The 21851-nt window shown below is 42.2% G+C and overlaps 4 protein-coding genes and 1 pseudogene across 4 annotated transcripts; all 5 read left to right on the top strand.

The window, feature by feature from the left end:
- Positions 1-414: 414 nt before the first annotated feature.
- Positions 415-1160, top strand: LOC4342723 (seed allergenic protein RAG2-like). Its single transcript, NM_001403034.1, has one exon. It carries the CDS (start codon positions 464-466, stop codon positions 962-964), a length of 501 nt encoding a protein of 166 aa, NP_001389963.1. The 5' UTR covers positions 415-463; the 3' UTR covers positions 965-1160.
- Positions 1161-4450: 3290 nt separating this feature from the next.
- Positions 4451-5216, top strand: LOC4342722 (seed allergenic protein RAG1-like). Its single transcript, NM_001422060.1, has one exon. It carries the CDS (start codon positions 4558-4560, stop codon positions 5047-5049), a length of 492 nt encoding a protein of 163 aa, NP_001408989.1. The 5' UTR covers positions 4451-4557; the 3' UTR covers positions 5050-5216.
- Positions 5217-15228: 10012 nt separating this feature from the next.
- LOC4342721 (seed allergenic protein RAG2-like) lies at positions 15229-16000 on the top strand. The gene has a single exon (XM_015791178.2). It carries the CDS (start codon positions 15406-15408, stop codon positions 15886-15888), a length of 483 nt encoding a protein of 160 aa, XP_015646664.1. The 5' UTR covers positions 15229-15405; the 3' UTR covers positions 15889-16000.
- A 2327-nt stretch (positions 16001-18327) lies between these two features.
- LOC107276039 (seed allergenic protein RAG1-like) lies at positions 18328-18830 on the top strand (annotated as a pseudogene).
- Positions 18831-20505: 1675 nt separating this feature from the next.
- LOC4342720 (alpha-amylase inhibitor 5) lies at positions 20506-21216 on the top strand. The gene has a single exon (XM_015791177.3). It carries the CDS (start codon positions 20584-20586, stop codon positions 21046-21048), a length of 465 nt encoding a protein of 154 aa, XP_015646663.1. The 5' UTR covers positions 20506-20583; the 3' UTR covers positions 21049-21216.
- The last annotated feature ends 635 nt before the right edge of the window (positions 21217-21851 follow it).

The following is a 21851-nucleotide window of genomic DNA, read 5'->3' as shown; positions in this document are numbered from 1 at the left end:
CTTTCGTTACTGCAGCTTCCAGAGCATTCTTTTTAAAGTATTTGTTCAGAACTATTCTTTTTATTGTTCCACAATTTGGATCACTATACAAGCCATGGAAATAAAGATGAACTGATTTTGTTACCTTGCATGCAAAACTATATATGTCTGTTGACATTATGTGCATTTCTTTAATTTTCTTCCACGGAAGGTTCAAATTAATAAAGAGTGTGGTGCATATCAATCCACTTTTACCAACTTTAGTCCATATGATGCCCACATTAGGCGTGGATCACAATTAATATTTTATATGTATACAAAACCACAAGTTAATCTATTAGCTCATGAACAGCTAAAACTTTTATGTCCCTTCTTAAATCACTTTAGTCTTTATAGCTATATATAAAACCACCAATAGATGAAGACCTTAAACCTATCCCTCTCATACAAATTCAGACTAAAGATTTTCTGCAAACAAAAAGCCATGGCTTCCAACAAGGTAGTGTTCTCGGCGTTGCTCCTCATCATCGTCTCCGTGCTCGCCGCGACGGCGACCATGGCGGACCACCACAAAGACCAGGTGGTGTACAGCCTCGGCGAGCGTTGTCAGCCAGGAATGGGCTACCCGATGTACTCGCTGCCACGCTGCCGGGCGGTGGTGAAGCGCCAGTGCGTGGGCCACGGCGCACCCGGCGGCGCCGTGGACGAGCAACTCCGGCAGGACTGCTGCCGGCAGCTCGCCGCGGTCGACGACAGCTGGTGCAGGTGCTCGGCGCTCAACCACATGGTTGGAGGCATCTACAGGGAGCTCGGCGCCACCGATGTTGGGCACCCCATGGCCGAGGTGTTCCCCGGCTGCCGGAGAGGGGACTTGGAGCGCGCGGCGGCGAGCCTCCCGGCGTTCTGCAACGTGGACATCCCCAATGGGACAGGTGGTGTCTGCTACTGGCTAGGTTATCCTAGGACCCCGAGAACTGGTCACTAGGCTACTAAAGCTAGCTGTGTGTATGACTCTGTGGGGTTGCTAAATAACTAGTGCTTTCATTTGTCAGGAAGCATATATACATATGGTGAATAAATGATGAACTTCAATGTTCTTCTGAATACATCTTGCCAATTGGGTAGCAATATTTCGTTGTTATTTAATTTCATTTTGTGAAAAAAAAGAATTTCATGGTGCTCATGTCGACCGAATAGCACCGCTGCTGGGCTGCGTCGGCCAGAGGATGGCAGGCATGGCATCCATGCTGACGGAGTGCGGATTTTGCAAACTAAGGGTGTGTTTGAGAAGGAGGGGATTGAGGAGATTGGGAAGATACGCAAAACGAGGTGAGCCATTAGCACATAATTAATAAAGTATTAACTATTTTAAACTTCAAAAATGGATTAATATAATTTTTTAAAGCAACTTTCCTATAGAAATTTTTTGAAAAAAACATACCGTTTAGTAGTTCGGGAAGCGTGCGCGCGAAAAACGAAACAATATTTCTCTCTTTCTCCTGCGCTCGAACGCAGCCTAAAAGTGCCCTCTTTAATAATCTGCACTATTTTAATTTGGTGGTGAGATCGCCAACAATTAATTGTAGCATCTATAATTTTCTCCTCTTATGTATGTGATAGTACTAATAAGAAATAAAAAAGTGGAATGGATGTTCCTCTCTTCTTTAGTTTTGTTCTTGGAAGTTTTTTTTTATGTAATGCTTTTAGAAATTCTTATTACGATATATTTTCCTAAAGTATGTGGAAGAAATTATGCATGACCTCGGTTTTTCACCAATCCCAAAATACTTCACGGTTTTTCAGATTGTAACCAAAATAAACCTTAACAAATTTGACGGCCGTCCCCATGGTTGGATGAGTTGACGTTGGCACCGTCACTACGCATCTGGCCAAACATTGGGACTTCAGCTTAGATGGAAGGAGAGTTAGGTAGTGGGAGAGAGTAGGAAAAGTTGGGGTAGCTCGCTGCCCCTGCACATGGATTGCACTCTGGACGGAGATTGGGCCTCCGGCCAAGGAGAAGGAAGGGAGGTGGGGAGTTGAGACAAGAGAGAAGGTGAGAATTTGGGGACATGAGCTGAGGTAGGAGGTGATGACTGCTCCAAGCACATGAAAAACTTTAAGTACGTGGGCACTTTTCTATAGCTGATTTTGAAATCATCTCTAAACTTAGGAGTTCTATAGCCTAGAGACACATTTTAGAAGCACTTTAATAATTGCTTGGAACTTTTTTTATTTTAGAGACAAATTTACTTTGTTTGAGAATCAATCTTTTTGGCACTTTAAAATTTACCACTCTCTTATACACATAAAAATGCTTCTAGAAAAATCACATTGTGAATGGAGACATTCTATAAAATGTTTCCCCATTTATAGAGATTATTCAAAAGGCACTTGTGCGATATTTTTGCAATGCCTCTATAGTATTAAAGATGTCTATGTAAGCTATTGCTTTCGTGAAGATTCGTGCCGACAGTAAATAGAAGTATTTCTAGAAGAGCGAATAACCAAGGTTGTTGCGAACGCAATCGCGAGAGGTGACCCGATCTTCACGGTAGTAGGTTTGAAGCAAAAGAGCACCGGCATAAATTGTACACAAGAGGGTAACTAGCTACTCGTAGCTAGAGGATAACTAGCTTTATACCTGCCAAGGTTGGATGCGACCAAGTGGTGAGTGTGAGAATGATCCGAAGTTTCCTGGACTCTGACCCGTCAAAACGAGCAATTACAGAACCACAATCCAGAACTAATCCACACAAGAGGCCCGAGGGCCAAAATCACGAACTAGGGGACACAAGAGGATCCTTCTCACAAGCCCAAAAGAACTCACGAGAACAAAAAGGGTAAGACTTATGCAGACTTCAATAATCTCTCATACATGAGGTTTTCAATTGAACAAAAGTTGTCTAATGGATGAATTAGAAGTGTATTTATACTAGGAACATTCCTCCTAGCGTAGGTGTGAACATAAGAAGCCACGTTCTGGTGATCAAGGCTAACATAAATGAGAATGCAAAAAGTTTTCTCGGGTTCACGCACAGCCCTTCAGCTCCTGCGCAGTCCTCAGTAAAAATGCTCTAACTTTTTATTGGAAAGTGATATTGAGATGGGGTTTGAAGCATTGGAAGCTAGACATGCCCCTCTTTCCAACCATGTATGCCATGCAACCCGTAACTTGACTGGCTGGGTCGTACAAGCCTTGGATGTTGAGCCTTTGTAGCGTAAACCAACTTTTTGTTGGCGTAGACAGCTGCTGGTAGTGCATGGGCTAATTCCTGCTCGGTGTAACTCTTGTCATCCTCAACATAACCCATCCTTCTTGGCGTAGTAATGATGTCTTCCGATGTAAACCTTAGCAAGACAAAGGTAGAATATTTAGGTAGTATAAAATTCTCATTAAAATTTGGGTTAAGTTGAGCAAAGAGTGAGTTCACCTCTAGTTGTATTTTCTTAGCATGGCTGTGCATAATTGGACCATGATATGTTTGATCGTTCTTACTAAGACGTAAGCCATCAACTTGGTTTACGTCATCTTCAAATTTCTCCATGTGATGTATAACGTAACCATCAGCCTTGTTCACGTCAAGTGTAGCTGGGATGTCCTCATCAAAGATCCCGCATAATTTTTTCCCTCAGAGTCTTTCCCAATGAGTATTGTTTACTTTGAAATAACTAACATCATCGATATGATAAACCGACATTAAGAATAAATACATTTATGGAAAAACATTAAGCTCAATCCCCAAGCTAACAATACTCTTTTTTCCTTTTGCAAATTAGCAAACATTCTTTGAAGACAAAGGAAACTTTGTTGATCTTACAAATTACATCAAGGTGTTATTACTTCAAGACCACTTCCGATATGACATAACAACAAAATCATGCCACGGGTAGCTATAAACATAATTTGCTTTGAACTATCCTTTTCGTCATTAAACAAATTGGATAAATATAAATATCAAAAGATTTTGTTACCCATAGTACTATATGTCTGTTGACGGTGTGTGCATTTCTTTTCTTACACGGAAGAATGAAAATGAGTTCAAATAATTAAAGAGTGTGGTCCATATCAATCCACTTTAAACCAACTTTTTGTCAAAATATATAATGCTCAGATTAGCCGTGAATAACAAAAAATATTTCATGCAAAACCACAAGCAAATTGCTCATGCCAGTCATGCAAAACCCCAAGAGCATACTAACCACGCATGAACAGCTAAAACAATTTTGTGGCCGTTCTTCAAAGTTGAATCACTTTAATTAGTCTTTCTATAGCCACATATAGCATTTATTTTCTTCCACGTAAGGATCAAACAAATTCAAATAATTAAAGAGTGTAGTACATATCAATCCACTTTAACCATCTGTTGTCCATATGATGCCCCAGATTAGGCGTGTGAATCACAATAGATGTTTCATACAGAACCACAAGCAAATCCATAAATAGCTCATGAACAGCCAAAAAATTTCTATCTGTTCTTGAATCACTTTGGTCTTTATAGCTATATATAAAACCACCCAGAGACGAAGAGCCTAGCTATCACAGTTAATTAAGATTTTTCACAAACTAAGCAAAATATGGCTTCCAACAAGGTAGTGTTCTCGGTATTGCTCCTCGTCGTTCTCTCCGTGCTCGCGGCGGCGATGGCGACCATGGCGGACCACCACCAAGTCTACAGCCCCGGTGAGCAATGTCGGCCAGGAATAAGCTATCCGACATACTCACTCCCGCAATGTCGAACATTGGTGAGGCGCCAATGCGTTGGCCGTGGCGCGGCCAGCGCCGCGGACGAGCAAGTCTGGCAAGACTGCTGCCGGCAGCTCGCCGCCGTCGACGACGGCTGGTGCAGGTGCGGGGCGCTCGATCACATGCTGTCAGGCATCTACAGGGAGCTCGGCGCCACCGAGGCCGGGCACCCCATGGCCGAGGTGTTCCCCGGCTGCCGGAGAGGGGACTTGGAGCGCGCGGCGGCGAGCCTCCCGGCGTTCTGCAACGTGGACATCCCCAATGGGCCTGGTGGTGTCTGCTACTGGCTTGGGTATCCTAGGACCCCAAGAACCGGTCACTAGGCTACTATAGTTAGCTGTGTGTGTGTGACTATGTGGGGTTGCTAAATAATTAGTGCTTTCTTTTGTCAGGAAGCATCTATTTATATATATGTGGTGAATAAATGATGAACTTCAATGTTCTTCTGAATATATCTTGCTGGTTTGCTAGCTAGCCTTCGTTGTTCTTTAATTTCATGATGGAAAAAGGGAATTTCTTGTTGAGGAGAGCGCCCATGTCGGCCGAATCGCAGCCTAAAGGTGCCCTCTATAATAAGCTGCCGTATTTTTTTGTGATCTGACAATTAATAGTAACATCTATAATATTTGAATGTTGCATTTCTTATTCACTCCCTCCATTCTTTGGTACCACACTATAAGTATTCATGCACTGATTACTTTGATTCCCATCATTTCAGTGATTGCATAGGTAATCAGATTCTTGTAAATGATATCTAAATAATTCAAAATTCAAAAATTGACAACTGAAGTGACTAAAAATGAATCTTTTGATATAAGTATTCGACAAACACCTGATAAACAACATAGACACATCCTTATATTCAAAACGAAGGTTGTACATAAAAGTCCCTAGATGTGGTGGTAGTGAATCTGCCACCCCCACTGTTTTCCAAATAGGCTCCTGTTTTTTTATATTATGGAATAGTCCAAATATATGGTTCAAACAAGTAAATACTGTATATTCAAACAAGTAAGCAAGTGGCATTAATATATTCGATAATTTTTAATATCTATTACATATTATAATATATTTTCTTTTATCCATAGCAAAGCACGGCCATTTTACTAGTAAGAAATAAGAGTACTCCCTTTGTTTCTGATTATAAGTCGTTTTAGTTTTGGTCAAAATCAAACTAGTTTAAATTTGACTAAGTTTGTATACAAATATAGTAATATTTACAACAGTAATTTAGTTTCAATTAATATATATATATATATATATATATATATATATATATATATATATATATATATATATATATATATATATATATATATATATATATATATATATATATATATATATATATTAAATATATTTCCATAATATATTTGTCTTGTGATGAAAGTGTAACTACTTTTTTTCTATAAACTTGTCAAACTTGAAGCAATTTAACTTTGACCCAAGTCAAAACGACTTATAATCTGAATTGAAAGGAGTAGAAACGATGTTCCTCTCTTCTTTTAGTTTTGTTATTATTCCTACGCTTGTTTTCATCAAATGTGTCACCCGATAAGCAACTGACAAACAGTAGGATTGGTTTCATGACGTGTCAAAAAACATATGGTAGTCACAGGTCTATACAATCTATGCGATATAATATAATCTATGCGAATAATTGCATTCATAGATTTACAATAAATATACTTGTGTTGTTTTATTTAAATATTTTTTATGAATATATTATTATAAACATGAATGGCAACAAACCTATATGGATTGGAGACTTTGTCTGACAAGTTAAAAAAATCACAAATAGTTTATAGTTTATTTTGCAATAGTTAAGATCGTAAATGGATATATATGGTAAAACCAACATTTCAAAGTAAATGCATTTCTGAAAGACATTAAATTAACTCGCTCTCCAAGCTAACAAATCCGGCCTCGTTTTTCCTTCAGGAATGAACAAACCTACCCCGCTTAAGACATTTTTTTAATCTCCTTTACTCTTTACTTATAAAATAAGGGAAGGGCTGGTGCAACACTACTAGAAATCTCATTTTCGGCGTCGTAGGGGATAAATTTTCGCAGGCGTGCACGTAATTCGGAGCCAAAACCCCGCCGGCAAAAATGGTACCTGGGGTGGAGGGGGCGGTCCGCCTGCGAAGATTGATCTTTGCAGGCGGGCCATATAAGCGTCGCCTGCGAAAATCGATCTTCGCAAGCGGCAGACGACGTGCGCCTGCAAAGATAAATCTTCGCAGGCGACTCTTATATGGCCCGCCTGCAAAGATCAATCTTCGCAGGCGACGCTTATATGGCCCGCCTGCAAAGATGCCCCTATATAGTCTTCTTCCTCCCCGAGCCCTGTTCATTCTCCCCGACGTTTCTCTCTCCTAAAGTGACTTAAATATAGGGGGGAGGTTTTGAACTTCAAATCTTCGGGGGATTTTTCTACGGTACTTAGATCTACTCATTTCCACACTAGGTATGCATTTTTTTTAAGCTTTTAGACCTTAATTTGTGATGGATTTATGCATCCAAAATTTTGAAGGAAGAGCTCCATGTTTTTTAATTTTATTTCTTGTCATTTGTTTATGTTAGATGTATGTGTAATACTTGATGCCTCTTGTTGTAGTGGTTTAATGTGGTAACATAAATTCTTGTTTTTTAATTTTTTGCTATCATATCCACCACCTAGTTCTAGATCTAGATCTAGCTCTTGTCATGTATAGAGAGAGAAAAAAATTTTAAATGTCTATTTATTCAGTGCAATCAAAAAATAGTTATAGTATTTTGTAATATGCCGATGAATTGATTTTGTTAGATTTTCCTAATGTGCTAATTTGGCATGTCTGTGTAAAAAAAATTGAAATAAACTATGATTTTTTATTACTTTACAACTTAACCTTTAGTTAATTAGTTTTGAATAGCTATAAGTTTTTTCAATAAACCCTACAAATTTGGTATTAATTGTGCAAATATTTTACGTGTATTTTTTAGAGATATAGAAAGTCGGGAATGGATGTATCATTGGCCGAGGTTTTTGTCTCCATATAGAAACGAAGTGGCTAAATTTATTGGTATTGCCAAGGTTCACGCTGAGAAGAACAATATGAGGAAGATAATTTGTCCGTGTGCTGACTGTAAGAATGAAATAGCCTGGGACTTTGACGATGCTTTTAAAGTGAAGGAGCACTTGGTAACTCACGGATTTATGGACAAGTACGAAATATGGACACGTCATGGCGAAGAACAAGTGGACGAGCCTGAAAATGTAGTTCCGACACAAGTTGAAGACATGGTGCATGACGATGGTTCTGTTGAGGACAAAATCGACCTAGAGAAAATGTTACGTAATGCAGAACCCGAGGTGCTGATGGGGTCGGCCAGAGGGCTAAATAACTTTGAAGCTTTACAGAAGGCAGCAAAGGAAGTTTTGTACGATGAGTCGAAGGGCTGTGACAGTGATTTCACAACACTCCGGTCAGTTCTTGAACTTATGAGGTTAAAGGCGAGACATGGATGGTCTGATACCAGTTTCGACAGTCTTTTAGAACTCCTGCAGAAAATGCTACCGAGGCCTAACTCACTACCATCCAGCACATATCAAGCAAAGAAACTCATATGCCCCCTTTCACTTGGTGTGGAAAAGATTCATGCGTGCGTAAATCACTGCATACTGTATAGGAAAGAGTACGCTTCTTTGGATGAATGTCCAACATGCGGTGCAAGCTGGTACAAGTCGAATAGCAATACTAGCCTAGAACCCTCTGAAGCAACTGAGGGACGACAGAGAAAAATCCCGCAGCTTGTGATGTGGTACCTTCCTGTGAAAGACCGCATTACACGAATATACTCAAACCCGCGAGATGCGGAACTAATGCACTGGCATGAAGAAGGGCGCAAGAAGGATGGGATGATTCGACACCCGGCAGATGCTCGTCAATGGAGAACCTTTGATGCGCAGTATAGAGAGTTTGCTAAAGACCCACGGAACATTAGATTTGCCCTGAGTACTGATGGAGTTAATCCTTTTGGAGACATGAGCAGTTCACATAGTACTTGGCCAGTGCTTCTCACCATGTATAATCTTCCTACCTGGCTTTGTCAAAAGCGAAAATACGTACTACTCTGTATCCTCATACAGGGACCCCGTTAGCCTGGTATTGATATAGACGTATTTCTTGGACCATTGTTGGAAGATATGGCCGATTTATGGAAAGAGGGATTGAAAGTGTGGGACGAGTACTTAAGGGAATACTTCACAGTGAAGGCAATCATCTTCGTGACCATTAACGATTATCCAGCAATGTTTTTAGTTTCAGGTCAAATTAAAGGTAAAACAGGATGTGTGATCTGCTTGAATGGAACGTCCTATAGGTATCTCCCGGGTTCCAACAAGCTTGTGTACATGCGGCACCGGCGGTTCCTACGCACAAATCACAAGTACCGTAAGATGAAGGCGGAGTTCGATGGTACTGAAGAGACTGATCCTGCACCAAAACCTACATCGGGAGAAAATGTGTGTGCAATGATAGAGAAAATTGTTTGCGAGTTTGGAAAAATGACTAAGAAACCATCAAAGGGGACAAAGCGCAAGAAACCCGAGAAGAATACGAAGGGAGGGGATAGTAAGAAGCAAGATGACAGTTCGAAGCCAGATGATAAACTCCCTCCCCCATTCAAGAAGCATTCCATATTTTTTAAGTACCTCCCGTACTGGAAAGATCTGGAGGTTCAGCATGCCATAGACGTCATGCATCTAGAGAAGAATGTGTTTGACAACATAGTTGGAACATTGTTGGACATGCCGAAGAAGACTAAAGATGGTCTGCAATCAACGATGGACCTAGTCGAGATGGGAATCAGGGAAGAGTTACACCCTCAAGAAGGAGAAAAGAATGGCAAAGTATATCTTCCACCAGCCTGTTTCACACTGACACCTAAGGAGAAGAAGTCATTTTGCAACTCACTCCGTAATGTCAGACTGCCCATAGGTTTCTCATCAAACATCAGTCGACTAGTTTCAATGAAAGATTTGTCGGTATCTGGTTATAATTCACACGACTGCCATGTCTTGCTCACCGTGTTTCTTGCAATTGCAATAAGAGCCATAAAACCGGAGCATTTAAAGGTTGCTATCACAAGGTTGTGCTACTTTTTCAACGCAGTGTCACAGAAGGTCATTAGTCTCGAAGAGTTAGGAAATCTCCGTACATTCGCACATGAGACCCAGTGCCAACTTGAGATGTGTTTCCCTCCGTCATTTTTTGATATGATGGAGCACCTCATTGTTCACATTGTGCCGCAGATGGTTGCGCTTGGCCCATTGTACCTCCATCAAATGTGGTCATACGAGCGTTACATGGCGGTTCTGAAGGGTTACGTCCGAAATCGTGCACATCTAGAGGGATCAATGGTTGAGGATTATAGTACTGAAGAGGTTGTCGAGTGCTGTATCGATTATCTCAAGGATGGATATGCAATTGGAGTACCTGTGCCCCAACACGAGGGCAGATTGAGTGGCAGGGGAACGATAGGAAAGAAGAGATTCGTCACCCATGATCACAAATCATTCCAAGAAGCTCACTTCAGCGTGCTTCATCAGTTTGCTATCGTCGAGCCGTACATCGATCAACATATCGAACTAATACGAGCTAACAATAAGGGTCGCTCCACCGAGTGGATAATGAAAGAACACAAGCGTCTCTTCATAGATTGGTTGCGAGACCTAGACTTACCTGAGGGAGAAACTACCGATGAAATAACTATGAAGCGGTTGGCTTGTGGTCCATCAACTACAGTAAATTCTTGGCAGGGATATGACATTAATGGATATTCGTTTAGCACAAGAGCCCGAGATAATAAGACCTGTACACAAAACAGCGGTGTCCGTGTGGAGGCAATTGATGAAGCCGGTGAAAAACAATCATACTTCGGGTTTATTGAAGAAATATGGGAAATTGACTATGGGCACACAATGCAATTCCCCATATTTAAGTGCCAGTGGGTAAAATACCCGAACAGGGTAAATGTTGATAAGTTCGGTCTTACTGTTGTTGACCTTGCGAGAGTGGGTCACAAGGATGATCCTTGGGTACTCGCCAATCGCGTGGCACAAGTGTTTTATGTGAAAGACCCTTCAAATTTGAAGAAAGATATAGTGCTACCAGGGAAACAAAAGATATTGGGAGTGGATGGGGTTGAAGATGTCGAAGATTACAACCAATATGATAGTATGCCACTTTATAGTCAGTTTGTACAGAAGATTAAGAATGTCGAGACATCTACTCAGAAGACCGTGAAGCCTTACATGCGCACGGACGGTGTGGGCAAAAATGTTAAAGGGTAATGATTGTTGAGTGGCATATAAACATCTAAGAAGTTAGTAGTTATGTAATGGTCGTATGTGTGATCGTATCGCAAATTGACGAACAATTGTACTCAACATTTTGCATATTAATTTCTAAGTACTAATTTTTATGTGCAATTACCATTTGAATTGTGAAAATTTAGTTAAAAAAATTTAAAGTTAGTAATATTTGAAAAGTGTAAATATTTTTATGTGCAATTACTAGTTTGTTGAAAAGATCTTCGCAGGCGGACCGCCCGCTTGCGAAGATCTTTGCCCTATATAAGGGCAAGCCCGCGGCGCCAAAATTTCTAAGTCCAGGCGGGAACCCTAAAAAATTTGGCGCCGTCAGGCTGCCGAAATTTTTCACCGCCGCACGCCTCCGCCGTCCTCCGCCGCCGCCCCGCCTGCGACCTTCGCTCTCCGACCGTCGTCCTCCGCCGCAGCCGACCGTCGTCGTCCACCACGCTCCACCGAGGCAGCCCCGTCGCCGGCTCATCCACCGCCACCGCCACCGTCGAGCTCATCCACCGCTGCCGGCTCATCCACCGCCACCGTCGAGCTCGCTCTCCTCCGCCATCGGCTCCTCCACCGCCGCCGGCCCCTCCACCGCGCGCACGGCCACCGCCGCCGTTGGCCCCTCCACCACCGTTGCCCACCCCTCCGCTCGCGGCTGAACGGCTTCATCGGCCGATCGTCGTCCACGAGCGAATACGTCCTCGGCCGCGAACGACGTCTTCGGCCGGTCGTCGTCCACGGCCGAACCTCGTCGTAGGCCGTTCGTCGTCCATGGCCGAACCTCGTCGCCGGCCCTTCCTTCGTTGTCCACGACCGAAGCTCGTCGTCGACCGTTCGTCCATGATTTCTACGGTCGAAGCACATGATTTTGCTTCGCCCCGAAACCAAAGAAACTGAGCCAGATTACCCCTTCGATGACCTCAAGGAGAATACACCCTGCAGATTGGACGTTCCCATTGGACGCTCCGGTAAAACTCTTGAGGCCGCTACAGCCATTGCTATCCCTGGTAGAACATACAATGAACAGTTCTTACCCGATGCGTATGCCAAGGTGCAGCCACAAGTGGTCCACGAAGGGTTTGAGTCCTACGACATTGACTACCCGACTGCAGATGGTATATCCGTACTTGGGGATGCGGTCGATCTTGTAATTCTCTGGCATAAGAATGACATATTCTTTGGATTGGGCACCGACGCCGGGGAAAAACCTGTGTTGCCTAAACCGGGTTTGGGAAAACCTCCGAGGCCTCCTAAGAGGAAGGTGACTGATAAGGCGGATGATCCTGAACTTGGTAAGGAAAATCCAGTGCCGGAAGTGCCACCGGAGATTGCATTGCCGGAGACAGCCATGGAGACTGCACCGCCGGAGACAGCCATGGAGATTGCACCGCCGGAGACAGCCATGGAGATTCAAGTGCCGGATGTGCCCATAGAGATTACAGTGGCAGAACCAGAGGTGGAATTTGTGGCATCAGTCGGGTCAGTCAAAGATGAAGTACCAGGATTGGAATGGGATGGTACAGAGCCAGAGATATTTGAAGACCCTTCTCCTGCGAAAGAACCCGAGGTGCCACGAGTGATTAGGAGCCACGAATCCAAGTCCAAAGATGCGAACAAGGAGAAGTTCATGCTAACCGTCTTCAGAGGGGGTAAGGAACGTGCCAAGCTCAGAGATGACGACCCCCAGAAGGCTTCTGTGCTAGCCGGGCCAACATACTTCGCAACCGATGATTGCCCGGAAAAGTACGAACATGGGAAAGCACTCTTGCCGGAATGGGCACTGAAAGAAGCACCATGGGAGATGAGAAGGTTACATAACTTCTACATGGAGGCCAGCAAGAAAGGCTTGGGCAATATAATAGCTCGATCACCGGCAGATTGTTTCGGCGAAGAAGGTTACGTATGGCTAGATTTCTCAGATCTCCACGCCATATATCGTCGGGATAAGATGGACGTCAACTATGTCGGTGTTTGGTGCATGTGAGTACGAATTTTAATTAATTAGATAAAAAATATGTACAATACAACTCCATGTGATTGCTACTAACAAACTTCTTATGTAGGATGCAATACATGGATGCTAAGAAGAAAAAAGAACCCATCGGCTTCTTGGATCCAACTCAGATCTGCCAAACACAGCATACCGTTACGCTAGATCCAGGGTCAGACCAGCTGAAGGGCAAGAATCCGAAAGAGATAGCAGAATACAAGAAGGGCTTGCACAAGGAGAAATTGATTACTGTCGCACAGTACATTGGACGAGCCTTCTTGCACTTTCAAAATAAGAGAGTCGTCATGGCCGCTTATAATTTTAAGTAAGTTCGGTACATTTATCTTGTACACATATGTCTTATTTTAGCTGTTACTAACTAATTATAATGTTATTAATATGTAGCGATCATTATATCTGTTTACTCATCCACCCTAAAGACGGAACCGTGGTAGTCTTGGATCCTCTCGATTACAAACACAAGCAATACAAAGAATTTCTAACAATCTTACAGTAGTAAGTTATTATGACTCTTGCATTTGTATATGGATGTATTACAAATAAATATCCTCCTTACTCTGAAATGGTATGACATTCATACAGTGCATACCAATACTACAAGTTCAAGGGTGGAGAACAGACACGAACACGGGAGAAGCTGCTAGTACGTACCTATTGGCCGGTAATACTCCACTCACTTTATGTATTCCAATAGTTTCACTAATTGCAAATTATAACTACTTTTTTCTATGATATGTCCTTCAGTGTCACAAGCAACCGCGAGGAACGGTCCTTTGCGGGTATTATGCGTGCGAATTCCTTAGGGTTAATGGACGGTACAGGACTAACGCGGAGGATGTAAGTCTCTATACTATTTACTAGACAGCTCTTGATATTTATGATACTAATATATTGATTAATTTCAATGCATGCAGTTGCCAAGATTAGAATGTCGAACAAGCTTTGACGATACAGGTATCACAAATGTGCAGCGTGATCTGTGCCACTTCATCCACCATGAGTGCTGTCATGTCAAAGGAGATTTCTTCGACCCAGAGGGTGCCCTAGCGGCAAGTGACGAATTCAAGGATCTTCGGGAGTGGAACACTGCTATGCCATAATGTAACTAGATGACGTTATTTGAAGTGACAATGTAAAACAATATTGTAATATATATATTTTGGCAACACTTTTGATTTATGCAATATAAGTAGATTTCTCAGTACCAAATGCTTGATAATATTCCAATATATGTACCTGCAAGAATTTCTAATAAATAATTTAAAAGTAATTTACGGCCAAATTATATTTAAATTTCAATATTTTCTACCTATCTTCGCAGGCGGAAGTTTTCTTTTTTGCAAGCGGACGATTCCTATTTTCGCAGGCGGACCGGACTAGCCAACGTCCGTCTGCGAAAATTATCTTCGCAGGCGGACGGCCTCCCCGCCTGCGAAGATCGGCGATCTTCATAGTCGTTGGCTTACAGGCGGACGGCCGCCCCGCCTGCGAAGACCCTTTTCGGCCGCTTGCGATAATGCTTTTCCTAGTAGTGCAAATTGCAACGGGAAAAGTTATAGCAGACAATATTTCTAGCCTTTAATTTGCAACATTTTTCAACAAAGTGATTATGCGTACGTGCTTCTTATGTCCATATAAATATAATTCCGTGCCTTGTTAATATATCTCTGTTATCCAACTGCCTAGGCCTCTCAAGATTGCAGTACAACAAAAAAAAAAAGTAGGTGAAAGACTGAACGTGCACATCAAAGCTATCTTATATATGAATTTTGTTTTTCAGAAAACTCCAATATATGCTTGATCAGGCACGTATATACAGAGAACGCACACGTTATTTAATTTTCTGAATCTAGTGTTGCCGCTTTCTTTACTGCATACTTTGTAGCTTGCAGAGCATTCTTTTTAACAATATTTGTTCTGAAGTATCATTTTTTTGTTTATCAAATTGGACCACTATACAAAAAGCCATGGAAATAAAGATCAAAATATTTTTGTTGCCTTCCATAACTATGTGTCTGTTAGTAGTTTATGCATTTATTTTCTTGCACGGAAGAATGAAAATGGGTTTAAACAATTAAAGAGTGTGGTCCATATGAATCCACTTTAGCCAACTTTTTTTTCCCCAGATGATGCCTAGATTAGCTGTGAATCACAATAAATATTTCATTCAAAACCACAAGCTAATCACTCATGCTAAAAGTTTTGTGTCCATTCTTGAATCACTATCACTTTAGTCTTAGTAGCTACATATATAAAACCACTCATTGAGGATTGAGAATAATTAAAATTTTCTGCAACAACAATAGAAAGAAAATGGCTTTCATCAAGGTAGTGTTCTCGGTGTTGCTCCCGGTAGTTGTCTCCATGCTCGTGGCAACGACGACAATGGCGGATCACCGTGGCCAGGTGGTTTATACCCCCGGGCAGCTATGCGCTGCCGGACGGGGCTACCCGATGTACCCGCTGCCCCGCTGCCGGGCGCTGGCGAAGCGCCAGTGCGCCGGCGGTGCCGTGGACGAGCAAGTCCGGCAAGACTGCTGCCGGCAGCTCGCCGCCATCGACGACAGCTTCTGTAGGTGCCCCGCGCTGAGCCACATGTTGGTTGGAATGTACAAGGAGCTCGGTGCACCCGCTAAAGGGCAACCCATGGACGAGGTGTTCCCTGGCTGCCGGAGAGGCGACATGAAACGCGTGGCGGCGAGCCTCCCGGCGTTTTGCAATGTAGACATTCCCATTGGCATTGGTGGTGTTTGCTACTGGCTGAGTTATCCTATGAACCCCGCGACTGGCCACTAAGAAATAGCTACCTTGTGTGTCTTGTGTGGTACCTATATAATTAGTGTTTCCTTTTGCTTGGAAACATATATATGTGGTGAATAAATGATGAACTCTGATAGTCTTATGATGATTCGCTAGCCGGCTCGGATTTTTCTTTAACTCCATGGTGCAAGAGGGAATACTGAAATTTATAATTACTAGGCTAAAAAATAAGCAACCAACCAAATATATATTACAGTTAATTTGGAATAAGTTCATCTGAGGTCCCTTAACTTGTCAACGAATCCGATTTTCGTCTTTCAACCGGAAAACCAAATACAACATATCCCTCAACTATTAAAACCGATACAAAATAAGTCCCAAGACGGTTTGATGGCAGCTTATTTTGCAGGAGGAGGAGGAGGAGATAAGGAAGAGAGAGAGAACAGATGCTGTAGGAGAGAGACAATTAGCCTCGGTTGGTATCACCAACCGGGACTAAAGTTTGTTGAGGGTCTAACAGCTATTCAACTAGGAGTAAAGATCAAAAAGTACCCCTAGGTTTTTGAACCGGGACTAAAGAATATCTTTAGTCTCGGTTCCTACTCGAACCGGGACTATGTGATTTTTGTATGACTCAGCAAAGATCACTTCTCCAGTAGCGTACGCTCTAACAGATCACCAAATGCAGGATTTTTACTGGAAAAAGAAACAACTGGCCACCGGATCTGCAAGTTCCTTGGTCACCGCTGCGGGAGCGATGGAAGAATCGATGGGAAATGGCCTCTGCAAAAACCCTAGGCTAGCAGTGAGGAGGAGGAGGAAGAAGTGGTCTCATTTTCACTAATGCGGTGATTTTACTCAGGCAGGTGGAGCGAGATAGCATGGCTTGCTCAGGCAAGATTCATCATGCTAGAATCCTAAGGGTAGCAACCAAACATATGCTAGGCAAGTTACAGGTTTGACCTTAGGCCTGGCTTGTTTGCTCAGGGTCTTACCCTTTAGTGGCCCTAAACAGTGTTTATACAGAGTTTAAAATGCCTGAAGAAAATTTCTTATACATATCAGGCATATTTTAAAGTGCCGAAAAAATGCCTCTACGAGATAAGAATTAACAAAATATGTTGAAAATATATAAAAAGTGTCTCTAGAGTAAAAGGTTTTCTGGGCAGTTTTTAAAGTACAAAGTGCCTCTACGTTATAGAACTCATGATTTTAGAGGTAATTTACAAACTCCTCTAGAAAAGTCCTATATAAGGTTTTTGTTGTAAACTCCTCTAGAAAAGTCCCATATGAGGTTTTTATTGTAGTGACATATGATTTGTAACAAAACTAAAACAACAAATAATTTAAAACGGAGGGAGTAGTTTATTTTACAATGATTAAGATAATTGATATGGTAAAACCAAGATTTAAAAATAAATTAATACATTTCCGATAGATATTAAACTCACTCCCCAAGCTAACAACGCTCTTTTTATTCCTTCGCAAATTGACAAACCTACCACACTTCAGACCTATTTCTTGTGCTCTCCTTACTCTTTACTTAAAACATTTCTATGCAAATTGCAATACGACAAGGTAATAACACACAATATCTCTAGCCTTTAATTTGTAATGTTTTTTTTTTGACAAAGTGATTATGCGTACGTGCTTCCCTATATAATTCCGTGGCTTGTTAAAATAACTCTGTTACTTAGATCCAACTGCCCAGTCCTCTCAAGATTAGAGTACACAATAAAAGGAAATTAAGTGAACGTGCGCGTCTTGTGTTTCAGAATACTCCGACATAATCACACGTTTCTTCACTAAACACACGTTTCTTAATTTTCTGAATCTAGTGTTGCAGCTTTCTTTACTGCATGCTTTTTAGCTTCCAGAGCATTCCTCTTAACAATATTTGTTCTGAAGTATTATCTTTTTTCTTGTTTACCAAATTGGATCAACTATATATAGAAAAAGCCATGCAAATAAAGATCAAAAGATTTTGTTACCTTCCAAAACTATATATCTGTTGGCAGTTTGTGCATTTGTTTTCTTGCATGGAAGAATGAAAATGAAAAGAGTGTGGTCCATATAAAACGAAGGGTTTTTTTTTTTCGAAATGATGCCTAGATTAGCTTTGAACCACAATAAATATTACATGCAAAACCATAAGCTACTCACTCATGATAAAAATTGTGTCCGTTCTGGAATCACTTTAGTATTTGTAGCTACATATAAAACCACCATTGATGTAGCGCTTACCTGTACACCCTCTCATACAATTTGAGACTAACTAAAATTTTCTGCAACACAAAGAAAAACAAAATGGCACCAAACAAGGTAGTGTAATTTCAGGGGTTAACGAATATGGTGTGATTTCCGGGTTTTTCTGACCGAAATTATTTGAATTTTTAACATATTTTGACTGAATTTAAATAAATTTTGACCAAAAAAACCAAAAAATTCAGGGAGATTTATGCTTGCCAGTGGAGAATGAAATTTCAAATTATACTATGGTTCTTAGTGTTGCTCTCGATAGTTGTCTCCATGCTTGTGGCAACGACAACAATGGCAGACCACCACTGCTAGGTGGTGTATACCCCCAGCCAGCTTTGCCAGCCAAGAATAGACTACTCGATGTGTACCCACTCCCACGCTGCCGAACAATGGTGAAGGGCCAGTGCATTGGCGGTGGCGCAGCCGGTAACGTGGATGAGCAAGTCTGGCGAGACTGCTGTAGGCAGCTCGCCACCATCAACAACAACTTATGTAGGTGTCCGGTGCTCAGCCACAAGTTGGTAGGCATGTACAAGGAGCTCGGCACGGCGGCTCACGGGCAACCCATGGACGAGGTATTCCCTGGCTGCCGGAGAGACAACATGAAATGCATGGTGGTGGCGAGCCTCCTGGCATTATGCGGTGTGGATATCCATATCGGCATCGGTGGTGTTTGCTAATGGCTGGGTTATCTTAGGAACCCGGCGACTGGCCACTAGGCTATAGCTACTTTGTGTGGTGTGGTGTAGTTACTGTAATTACTGTTTCCATTTGCATGGAAACGTATGTATGTGGTGAATAAATGATGAACTTCGATGTTCTTATGTTGATTCACTAGCCCGCTCGAATTGTTCTTTAATTCCTTTGTGCAAGAGGGACACTGAAATATATAATATAATTACTAGTCCCTAGGGACAACATGCAATCAGAAAAAGGTAAAAGAAAAAACAGCCAACCATATATAGAGGAAACTTTTAGATAATACGTACCAAGTAAACTTTCAGATAATATGGTTCAGGGGCCTTGAAATAAATTGCATATTTGCCATTGTTGACCCTTTTTTCAGGGACCAATCACCACGATGTACCACCGAGAGCCTTAGGATATGAATATAATCGCTAATAACCGTGATCTAGAAAAACTCCTGACCAAGATGATAATTGAGATCAAAATCGGCTAGCATATTAAATTTAGACAAATTGGGGTAAACACCCATCAGGATTAACAGATTCGCACTTTTACAGCAAGGATGGATGGTTAATTTACAATGCAAACCAATAAAAATGGACGAACTAGAGTAAAAGGTAGTTACAGTACGAAAAAGACGATTCCAAGAGGGCTAGTACGTATTGATTTTTAGGTTAATTGGATCCATGCCATTATAAATATGTTGATTCAGATAAATGCTACTACAATTCATCTATTTGTAACCATGCCATTGAAAATTTACAAAATTGGTACCACCACTGCCATCACATTTTCCATCCATCTCCTTCCTTCTCCATCTTCTTCCTCATCTACTCATGGAACCCACCGGTCAGATCAATCTTCTTCCTCCATCCACCCTTTTCTTCGTGAGGCAAATTGAAACCGAAGTATTAGTCCTTCACGCCAAAGTTAACTATTTTTACAATAACCTTTTTATAGAAACTTTTATTAAAAAAACACATCATTTAGTGGTTCGGTAAGTGTGCGTGCAGAAAACGAGAGAATAGAGGTTGACAACTTGGACATTAGAAGTCACATAAATTGCTTTACATGGTCTCAATGATAAGTATATTTTAATACAAATGAATAAATGCTATAGTAAATAGTATACTGATGAAATGGCGGTATTTTTATAGGCGGGGTGAGTGGAAACACAAAGGGAGAGGTAGTATGCGGGCCCAGTAGTAAGTAAACCCTTCCGGAGCCATCGTTTCGCTGAATAAGCGAAACGACATATTTGCAAACGAAAAGTAATTTGTGAATTAAACTTTTATATACGTGTTCTTAGCGATTTAAAAGCAAAGATTGAAAAATAAACTTCGATGAAAAAATCTTAAAATCAAATCCAAATTTAAGTTTAAAAATTCAAATTTTGTCTGATAAGAATAAGTATAAGCGAAAAGATGAGACCCTTTGTCCGATCGAGTTGAGATTCGTGCAGGTCCCTTTTGGGCCCAATCTTTCACGGCCCATTAAGCAAGTAGGCAGCCCGGCCCTGGAAATGCACTGATGAATTCGTTTTGTTTAATTTGGACGCTAATCCCTTACGCCCACTGACAATTCCCGCGCGCGCCATGCACGACGCCCTCTCCACGTAGCTTCGCTTCCCGGCAAATTCAAAAAAACAAAAAAAGCAACTGTTCGTCTTCCTCCCCACGCTTCCATTTCTCTCCCTTTTTCCAACCATCTAAAATCTCACCACCCCCCCCCCCCCAACAACCCAAACCTTGCACTGCTCATCGATTTCTCTTCCTGACGGCGACAATGGCGTCGAAGAACAGCAAGCTCTCGGTGTCGTCGGTGGCGGTGGCGCTGGTGGCGCTGATGGTGGTGGTGGTCGGCGCCGTCGTCGCGGCGGCTGCGGGCGGCGAGGAGTACTACGGCGGCGTCGCGCGCGCGGCGGATGGGTGCGAGCCGGGGCAGGGCGTGGTGCCCAAGGACCCGCTGCCGGGGTGCCGGGCGTACCTGCTGCGGCGGTGCGGCGGCGGCGACCCGCCGGGGGTGCGGGCGCGGTGCTGCCACCAGCTGAGGGAGGTGGCGGCGCGCTGCCGCTGCGACGCGCTGCGCGCCATGGTGGAGGTGCTCGTCGAGGAGGAGGAGGCGCCGCTGGCGTGCAAGAAGGGGGCCATGGCCGCCATCGCCGAGGGGCTCCCCGGGCGCGACGAGTGCGACCTCGACACGCGCGCCGACGACGGCGGATCGCGCCGTTGCCACTTGGTGATTAATTGATATCTGATGCTGTTTAATGATAAATAATAATCGCCATTGTTATATTCTAGATTATTTATTTATCAAACGAATAAAATGATTATGGTCGCGTGCTATGCTTGTTCTTGCAACGGTGTGTAATTATCATGTGATGGGCAATAAAGAGCAGGTGATGAGTAGTATTTCATATTTTTACCTTGTTTGAACAAATTGAAACAACGAACCGCGCACAATTTTCTTTTCTTTATTTTTGAAAGATCAGCACAATTTTCTTTTCAAGTGTAAATTTGATGATAAGTCAGCACATACTACGTACATACAGTGATGAATCAAAAGAAAATCGATTCGCTTTGGTATTGTAACAAAGTAATAACTTGTTAATTATACCTTTCTAGAAGAAAAATAAACTCATTGGTCATGCTTAAACCATGATATTACCTTCTAGGTATACATATACTAATTTAAATGAAACAACTAGGTGTGATGAATGGTCAATCCGCATCCATCACTCACACCATCAACTCCCTGCACACTGTTGTGAAGGGAAAAAATGGAGTTTGTGCGTGGGGGCCAAAGGACCCGCCTGTTGTGCCGAGAATGTATTAATGACAATGTTTCCTTAATTCTGATCTAACGCATGGATATTATACGCTAGTAAATATAAATAATATAGTGACTTTAACCCAAACACTTCAGATCCACTTCTTAGACTTCTACACATGTAGCTCAGTTACTTGGAAGCAAGGTAATTAATATAGTGTTTGCAGTGGCCGTAATGGCGACCGCTATAATGTTGGTAGTCCTCTACTGCTAGCACTACAAAG

This window comes from Oryza sativa, chromosome 7 (genome assembly GCF_034140825.1).
Source record: "Oryza sativa Japonica Group chromosome 7, ASM3414082v1".
Classification (NCBI taxonomy): Eukaryota; Viridiplantae; Streptophyta; class Magnoliopsida; order Poales; family Poaceae; genus Oryza; species Oryza sativa.
Note: the sequence above shows the minus strand (reverse complement) of the source record. Positions and strands in the feature narration are given on the sequence as shown.